Raw genomic sequence first — 9,443 nt, forward strand, 5'->3', positions numbered from 1 at the left:
CTTGAACAGCATTTTTACCTTTTCGATAGTAAAAAAGTAAAATATGCCGAAAATGCTGCTTTTCACTTTCATATTTGATAGGGCACCAACCAAAAACTACTGCGTAGAATCAATCGAACTTTTTTCACAAGCAAGCCTTGCTATATCAGCTGTCAAAATATATAATGATTATGCGGCCCAAGTGTGAAGTTGGCTGTGAAAAAATACAATAAGTCCTCTGTTGGGAAAAAAACGAAATTACTTTCCGAACAACCTAATATATCTATTAAAAAAATATATTTTAAGCATACCTGTCTTTGTAGATTTGAGAATTTAAAATCAATTTTTCTCAGCAAAAATTTAACATATTTTTTTGAATATTAATATTATTAGTATTTAAATAAGAATTAAATAAAAAAATATTATTGAAAGAGAGATAGAGAGGGAGAACAGTCTAGTTCTATAAATCCTATTTAGCTGTAACAAGCGTGACGTGAAGGTGAACCGATGAGAAACTAACGGTGCGCGAAAAGACGAGTTGACGAGCTCATAATCGTCGATCTCCCCTGACGCGCGTACATACACGTTGTAACCATGATACCTCGGATAATCGAGAGACGTTCCGGTGACGATAGCAGAAAACAAAGTGACAGAAGCTGAACAAGGAAAGAGAGAAGCGCGGACGTGAAAGATAACGGCTCACCGCCGATCGATCGATTCGTCGAGGCTTTTGTTCGTCTACGAGGCCTGCTATCCGATTTAACTACGAATACTCGATGGAAAGAGGCGTATCGAGGCGTTCCGGTAAGAAGCGGCTTTTATCTCCCGGTTAAGCTAAAGTGCATGAAAGCGCCGCGCGAGAATTGGGGGAGGAAGATCTTAAGCGTGCAGACACACACGCTCAAAGTACTACATAGAAAAATCAGCGTAACTATATATATCACAAAACAAATATTTTTGTAGAAAGAAACTTGTTCCAGATTCCTCAAATTCAATAATTTAATATTAAAAAATGTGGATATTTAATGTTTTTATATTTTACAAAAAGTATGAAGTATATGAACGTGGTTATAAAAATTTGAAACTTTTGAGAAGAAAAACGCTGTAAAAGACATTTTGCAATATGATTTGTTGGAAAAAGAACCGTTCAAATATGTTAAAATAAATAGAAGCGTAAATGAAAAAAAAAAAAAAAAAATCTGACGTACGCAAGATACACTACAAATTTAATTTACTAGATATCGTCGCGTTTGGCGAGTATTCAGTATCTAAAAAAAATCGAAATTAATTCCGTCACGATGATATTTCCCTCCCTTCGACAGCGACGAGGAGGGGCGAGAAGTATAGAAAAATACCGCAGGGTGTAATGCGCGATTAAACGCTCATACAAATACGCATCTGTACGTATGGGGATGCGCAGTAGCGAGTATTCGTAGACACGACTGCAATAGCTATTGAACTATTACACGCTTAACTGGAATGAACTGACTGCAGTGGCGTGCCTTGCTGCTCTCGATGCGTGCGGTGTCACGACCTCAAGCGAGTAATCCCTATACGAATCCGAGAACACAGAGCGGTACAACTCTGTTTAACCCGTCAACGTTCATGCTACGAAAGCGCCAGAGCTCAGCTCAGATTAGAGTTATTTCTCCACCGCGTGATGATATCGCACGAATTAACACGTACGATTCACCAAAATATACATATACTCTCTAGAATAATTCATAAAATACAAGACTTGATAGTACGAAGGAATGAAAAGATGTTGTTCTACTATTATTTTTCAAATCCTTTCTACCCTGATAGAATTTTCATTAAAACATTATTGATTACGTTCCAAAGCAGATTTTTATTTTTGTCGTATAATTTAGCAATACACTTACTATTTATATCGAAGCAATAACGAAAGTTATAAATGAAAGTTGATGAAGACGTTAACACGTTATACATGTAAGATGTACTAGCGCCGTATGCGATATTTCATAAATATTTTAGGATAATTGCAGCGACAATTAAGAGATTTCTGTAAACTGAACGTGGAGTTAATTAATAGGTAGATTAAGACCGATTAAGATAATTTTCGTAACGATGCTCAAGCAGAGGAAATAAATTTGCCAAACATATAGCCGCTTGGAAGCATAACGCTTCCAGCCAGCGCAACGAGCGCGGTGTTTATCATTAATTAAGTGTTTCTTACGTCGACTGTAACTGCAAAGGCGAGAGGAAGAGTTCTCGGAAAGAGAGTCTTTCGCGGCACGCAGAAACCTATAACGAAGTTACGCCACTGTCGATGTTCGAAACGTTCGGGGGGGGGGGGGGGGGGGGTAGGGTGCGAGTGTCGCGCGGGGGTTGGTTATTTCACGGTCCACTCGCTCCACTCACACCCCTCAGAGGCGGCGGCGTCGGCGGCAGTCCCTTTCCCAAATCCACCCCTAAGAATTAATTCGAGAGAATCGTCCGGCGACCGACCGACAGCCACTCCTACCTTCTCGAGCGCCCTCGGTTCATCTTCTCTCCCTCCTCTCAGATCTGTCTTCTCTCCCGTCTTGGTCTTCTTTCGTATTCCCGTTCGCGTCGATTTAACTTCCTTCTGACTTCTGCTCCGATAACACCGTCGTTTCGACAGAAGATCCGACAAAAGAGTCGAGATAAGAACGAAGGAACGAGTAGATTTCAAAGTTCGCCCAAATTGCCTCTTTCTTATTCTGGATATAAAATTGATCGTTGTTGTTAGAAAATACGGTTAACATATTGTACTGAAATTTTTTTCTATCGAACCAGAATAAATGCGAGAAATTATTTTGCCTACTGACTGTCGTTCAAGTAGCCGGATACTTTCCTTTAATTTATAATAATCTATCAACAATGGGAAAATGTACATCTAAACGTTTCTCGTAGTTCCATATAAGTTAATACTCACCTTTAATTTTACTTAGAAGATATTCTTCCAACAAGGCTGCTCAGTTTCATTTTTAGTTCATTCGGTAGCAAAGGACTCCCGCGGTAATTAGTTTGAGCGTTTAAACAACATTTAACAAGTGTAAGAGTCACTTTGTCCTCTGTTAATGTAAAGAGATGCTTTTATCTTCAATTTCATAATTAAGACGCGCATAAGCACATGGTCAGCTCGCCGACGACGCGTGTCGCGCAGGCCGGCCGGGTAGTTTTCTAATTTGAGCATCAAAGCAAGGCGCGAGCAATTTTCCGTCAATTGAACGTGGCTGCCTCTGGAAGCCGCGAACAAGGCGGTGTTATACGCTCGGAATTACGCGTGGAAGAGCGCGGTGCGCGTTTTACGAAGACTCGTATCTCTCAAAGAAACGAGTAACGTACAACTAGCATCCGGCCGTCTAATGGTTCACTTCACTTAACGCGTCTTTTCATTTTCTTCCTCGCCGTAAGGTTTCCCCTTTATCTTCCGCAAAAAAGAAAAAAGAAAAAAAAAAAAGAGAAAATACTTCCCTCTCATGGCCCGAAATTAAACGGGCCGCGCCGTATCGAGAACGACGGACGAGCGATCGCCGCTCGTTAAGAACTGATAAAGAAAAGAGACGTAATCGGTGAGCTGCAAGGGAGAAAGTAGGAAAGCAATTACGATCCAAAGAATTAGAGAGATACGGAACAATTGGCTTTCAGCATCGTCTTAATTGAACTTGTGATTTTTTTTTTTTTTTTTTTTTTTCATAGAAACATTGCGTTAAGAAGCTGTAAAAATCCAAAGTGTTTGCGAAATTGAAAATCGTTGGACGACGATCAATCGATTTTCATTTCAATGTGCCGACGAATGTATTGTGAGAAATTGAAATTGAGTGGAGTTTAATTGTTGTTGAATTTGTTTAAATGAACAAGAAATGAATACTGTACTTGCATCTACTCGTGAAAAAGAATGATCTATAATGAATTTTTTAATATAAAATATGTTCTTTCAAATTGAAATCGCGCCGATATCGCATCGATATCGCTGATATCTGTATGATAGTCGTTGTAATGCAGTATTAGACAGTGGGATGAGATAAAATTTGTAACTTCACAGCGGAATTATTCCATGGCAAATACGAAACGTGAACAATACGTGAGATATCGTTGTTACAGCACGACGATTAGAGTGCGGTAAGCAAAATCAATCCTTTATCCTTGTACACGTATGAGGGATTATTTGTATCTATACACACTGGATGAAGGTTTTTACGAGCGTAACGTATGATTTTTATTTTACACAGGAACGATCACTACGTTCCGGATGTGCCTGATTTTTTGCGATCAGCACGAAACATGACTCACTAATTTTTCTCGAACAGTCGCAATCGTCGCACTCTCCCACTCATTCTCGCAATATTCATTTACATGCACGCACCTTACTGCTATATATATAAGAGCGTTTCTGATAAAATCTACTTCCCTTTAAGACAAGTTTCTCCCGTCGCTTAACCGCGGCGACAAATGGAGTATATTACAAAGGTGAGAAAACGACAAGGGCGCCGGTGTTCGTGTTACTCTACTTGTTAGGAGAAAAGTACCGAGGTTCCTTGTTTTTTTTTTTTACTGGATAAAAAAATGACTTGCGCCAGACTTCCGGACAATAATTTACGCCTCTGTTTAATTTTTACGAAACCAAACTCGCAAGCGAGAAGCAAGTGCAAATTGGAGAAGCGAAAGCAATCAAAACTTTTTAATGAAGTTCCGCCTTCTACCATTCCACCTTTTGTCAAATGTCGGGTTGCCTATCGAGAGACCAGTGCGTACGCTTTAAAAAGACGTCGTTCTCTTCACCATTAGTCCAAAGCTCGACGTTTGGAGGAAAATACGTATGGAATTTAAATGTTTGGCCGGTGTCGCGCCGGAATGATACGCTCGTTTTTCGAACGTCACCCTACGTAAACCGATTATGCTATCGAGTCGTTCCACGTGCGCAACGGGAAGGCAAAATATAACATTGGGGCCGCTTACGCGCTCCGATCCAACAAACGAAAACATTACACCCATGCCCAATTCAATACTTAATTAGGTTCCAACACAATTTTCTCTTTAAACTTATACATAGCGAATAAAAATTACTATCTCGATGCCAAAAATAGTATTCCATACTTGTATTTTGAAAGCAACATAAGTCCAGAAATGAAAACTGTCGAGATACAAACGCAAACGGTTATACCTTAATTATAAATGTTACTTTCAAGGTGGAATATAAGATTGAAAGAAATTCTTTTTTTCTCTTCACACTGTAATATACGTACATCTTTTTTCAGCCGTATCTGCAAGAATTATGAACTTATGCTATTTTCAAAATAGTCAATTTCACTTGTTATGTATAGCGACGAAAATATATACTATTTGATAAAAAAGAGAGAAAGAAACAATAACCAGAAGGAATGATCATCAGGAAAACTAACGAATTGTCGGCAACACGTTCAGAGATGACACTAATAACAGTCTAAGAATTTTGTTCTATACACATACACACACACACACACACATACATACATATATATATATATATATATATATATATATATATACATACACATACATATATATGAGAACGCGCAATCTGAGCTCCTGGTACTTTTCTTGCCACGGCCAGAAGTACTCACACAAACCCACCGTTTCCTTGCCGAGGACTACGAAGGCGAGGACGTTGATGCGGGGTATCATCGCCGAATTCGCTACGCGTGCGGATGCGTGTGCGGATGCGGATGAGACGAAAGAGCCAGGCCGGTGGAGGAAGGCGTAGAGGTCGGCGGCGGGCCTGACGCAGTCGCAGCAGGAGTCGCCGACAGATGATGGCCGAAGAAGGTCGGTCCGGTCGGCGGGTAAGGTGGGGCCGCTGGGTGGTAGTATCCGGGCGGCGGCGGCGGCACCGGCGGCGGCGGGTGGTGTACGTGAGCGTGCGGATGTGGATGCGCGTGCGAGTGCGGCAACGGGTGCTGATGAGGATGAGCGGCGAAGAGAAAGGCGGGTGCGTACGGCGACGGATGCGGCGGCGTCGTCGGCACGGTAGGACTGTTCACGTCCAGACCGGGGTTCTGCTTCTTCCACTTGGTCCGCCGGTTCTGGAACCAGATCTTCACCTGGGTCTCAGTCAGCTGCAGCTCGAGCGCCAGATTCAGACGTTCGCACACGGACAGGTATCTGGTCGTCTTGAACTTGTTCTCTAGCCTGACCAACTGCTCGTACGTGAAGGCTGTCCGCGCTCTTCTGGGTTTGCCGCTGGTATTACTGTTACTTCCGCCACCTCCGCCGCCGCCGCCGCCGCCGCCGCCGCCGCCACCACCGCCACCGCCGTTGCCGCCGCCACCGCCACCGCCAGTACCGTTTTGTCCGTTTTGACCCTGGCAATTTTGTACCTGAACGCCGCTCGACGATGTGGATGACGACGACGAGGATTGTCGTTTCTTGCAGTTCGATGCGGCCGTGTTGGTGCCGCCGCCGGTTGTATTTTCCCGTCCAGAATCCTGATCCACGACTCGCATTTCAATCTCCTCGTCCTCTTCTTCCTCCTCGGCGTCTTCTTCCATTTCCTCCATGATGGTATCCGGTGTACCTTCCTCATCCTCTTGGCCGCTGCCGCAGGCGAATTCGCCTCGCGAGTCGCCGTCTGAAAGTAATAACCACGGGATCATTTTTGTGGTACGTGGATGAGAGGTAACTACTAGGGAAGGGAGAAGCGATGATACGGGGTCGGTGTCAGATGACGAGGATTGATTATATACGAGGGGCAAAATTGCGGCGACAAAAAGACGTCGCGTTTCTCATTGTACGAGGTGGTGATTCTTACGGATTTCACAGAAATTCATTTCACTTGTACTCACGGATATTTCTTTTCTTCTTTAAAGAAATTTCGATTTACGATTAAAGATCAATTTCAAAAACTCACGAGAAATACAATTGCGAGAAGAATATAACGAAACAAGTAGCATGTTTTCAAATCGAAGACTTCTATTAATAGATATACATATATATTGTATATGTAATATGCAGATTGTTATAATTTGTATTGCGTATAGCAAATGTTAGCTTTTAATGACCGATTAATGACTCGTATGCACCTGTGTCGTTTACTGAACAGCGTTTAACCGTATTCCTATTTGTGATTGATTGCGAAACGATACGGCGCGATAGGAAGTATCGCTTCTTGCGTCTCGCGAAAGAACTGCGTAGCCGAGGCACCGATTGAGCCTGGGAGAACGGAACGATTTGAGCGCGAATCAGGGAGGAACAGAGAGAGAAGCGGGAAACGGAGAAAGAGAGAAACGGCCAATCGTTCGCTCAATGAGAGAGGAGATTGGAGATTCAATCAGCACGCAGATGTCCCGGGGACAGATATTCCCTGGCTCCGGTGTCCGTGGGGGTTGGGGTGCCCCTGGGATCCTGCGAGTGGGGATAGCCCGCCGAACAAAACCAGAGAGACGGAGAGAGGAAGAGAGAAAGAGAGAGAGAGAGAGAGAGTGACATAGAGACGATAGGCGGAAAGTGACGAGGATGGTATACGTCGGCGGTACGTTGAAGGCAGAGAGTAAGAGAGGCAAGAGGAAGACGGAGTAAGCGAGAGAAATCGAGAGAGAGAGAGAGAGAGAGAGAGAGAAAGCGACTCTTAGACAGTGGGACTTTATCCGAATTGGCGTGGCTCGTGGCCCATAGCCTACAGCCTAGCGCACAGTGCCTGGGGGTTGGAAGTCCGTAGGGGGCGACGGATCGAGAAGGTTTACGCCGTAATGGGATTTGTATCTCGTTAACGCGCGATCGTTCTTGCCCCGTCGTACAGGCCGCCAAGCGGCTACCTTTTCCCATCTCCCTATCTCTCTCCTCTCGATTCTCTTTGGCCTCCTTCCGCAGACTATACGGTTCTCGTATAACTCGACGGTCTCCACATCGAGATATACCTGGCCGGCGTCGATTGATTGCGTCTAATTGAATTGCGTAATTTATATTGTTTCTCCTTCTTCTCACTTCGACGCTCATCCGCCCGCTTCATCAAGGATTGCGTTCTGTTTTGTCAGCCGGAGCGTTTCGCGGTCTTTGATAATGTCAGATAGTATCCTTTCTTTTCAAAATCTCTCTCTCTCTCTCTCTCTCTCTTTCGTTTCTAATGTCAGTGTACTCTATCTAGCACGATAGAATTTCAATTAAGAAGGTGAGAATAATAGAAATGTGTAACGTAACTCTTAAAATTGTCAAGTTTTTAAATTAAAAAATATGAGCAGATTATCGAAATACATATTCAAAATGGAAATTGATTAATTAATCAACTGTCGTGGCTTTGAATTGCTTTAAATATAATTCGCGTTCAATTATTTTCACACAGAAGTCAGGTTTGATAAAAACTACTAATACTTTTATTGCAAAATGTTGTCTTAAATTGAAGACAGCATTTCGCTCTGTTCTAAAAAAACGAAATGTATATTTGTCAGCGTTAAATCTGGGAGAATGGTGAAACTGTGCTTTCTCGAGAGAAGCATCAGCTCATGTCATTTCGTCGCCTAGTATGACAGCTGCGACGACGTGAAATTAATTGAGTTCATCAGAAAATTAACGACTGCAGATAGCGTTTCTGTCACTGCGCGTTTTTATGGCGGTAGAATCGCCGGCCAGAGGACCATTCATATCATTTAGATCTTCTTCATTAACCACGATCAGGCGGGTTATGTGCGAGCGAAGCGATCGGGGATGTATGCCAAGTCCCCAAGGGATACGTTAAGGGTACACAAGGGGGAGTCGATCGCAGCGTGCTGCGACAAAGCAGCACAGACACGGGAATACTTATCTCATTTCGGTTTTCCTCATTAAACACAATGACAGTGTTTAACGACAAGTGGCACGATCGGGAAATACGCAATAAACAACATCCCTAACAGTTCCTGTCTCGTTATAGCGATGAATCCGCAATATATATGTTAGCGGATTTCTAATAACGTATAGTTAACACTTGAACGTAATTAATCTGAACGTAATTGTGCTGCGGTATTGTGTACAATAATATGAATACGTAACAGTACGTGATGTTTGTCGGATCTATAATAGAATCGATTAGAATGATATTTAAAAGCAGAGAAGTTTAATGAACGTTGCGTATATGATATTACACAGGGATTTCTTTCATTCGCGATAATGAATGTAGCGGCTGGGAGAAGCGATATATGTGATCAGCGATATCTCTTAGGATTTTCCGAAGCGTACGTAAGATAATTATAAATTTCGTTGAAATCTAGCGGAAGATCTCCCGGATCTCCGAATCACGAACGCAGTGCTCCGAGGGGTGACTTTCGTGGATGCTGCGACAACTAGCAGGGGCAAAGGGAGGGAGAGCACAAGTGAGAAAGAGAGAGATAGAGAGAAGTCATTGTGATGCAGAAGAGCCAATTTTCTGGGCGGCTTGGCGCGATGCTGCGCGATTATCATAACAACCGGCGATATTATTCCATTCGGCGGATCCGTGTGGCGGGCGGGGGGGGGGGGGGGGGGGGGGG

The 9,443-nt window shown here is 43.2% G+C and overlaps 1 protein-coding gene across 1 annotated transcript in view; it reads right to left on the reverse strand.

Annotated features, from left to right (window-relative positions):
* Positions 1 to 5,628: 5,628 nt before the first annotated feature.
* LOC108748023 overlaps positions 5,629 to 9,443 on the reverse strand; it is a 7,131-nt gene continuing 3,316 nt past the window's right edge. Inside the window, exon 3 of the mRNA XM_018485971.1 lies at positions 5,629 to 6,574. Within this exon, the coding sequence (XP_018341473.1) occupies positions 5,643 to 6,574 (932 nt within the window). The 3' untranslated portion in view covers positions 5,629 to 5,642. The remainder of the gene's footprint in view (positions 6,575 to 9,443) is intronic.

The sequence above is a fragment of the Trachymyrmex septentrionalis genome, unplaced genomic scaffold (assembly GCF_001594115.1).
Source record: "Trachymyrmex septentrionalis isolate Tsep2-gDNA-1 unplaced genomic scaffold, Tsep1.0 scaffold21, whole genome shotgun sequence".
In the NCBI taxonomy this organism is placed as follows: domain Eukaryota; kingdom Metazoa; phylum Arthropoda; class Insecta; order Hymenoptera; family Formicidae; genus Trachymyrmex; species Trachymyrmex septentrionalis.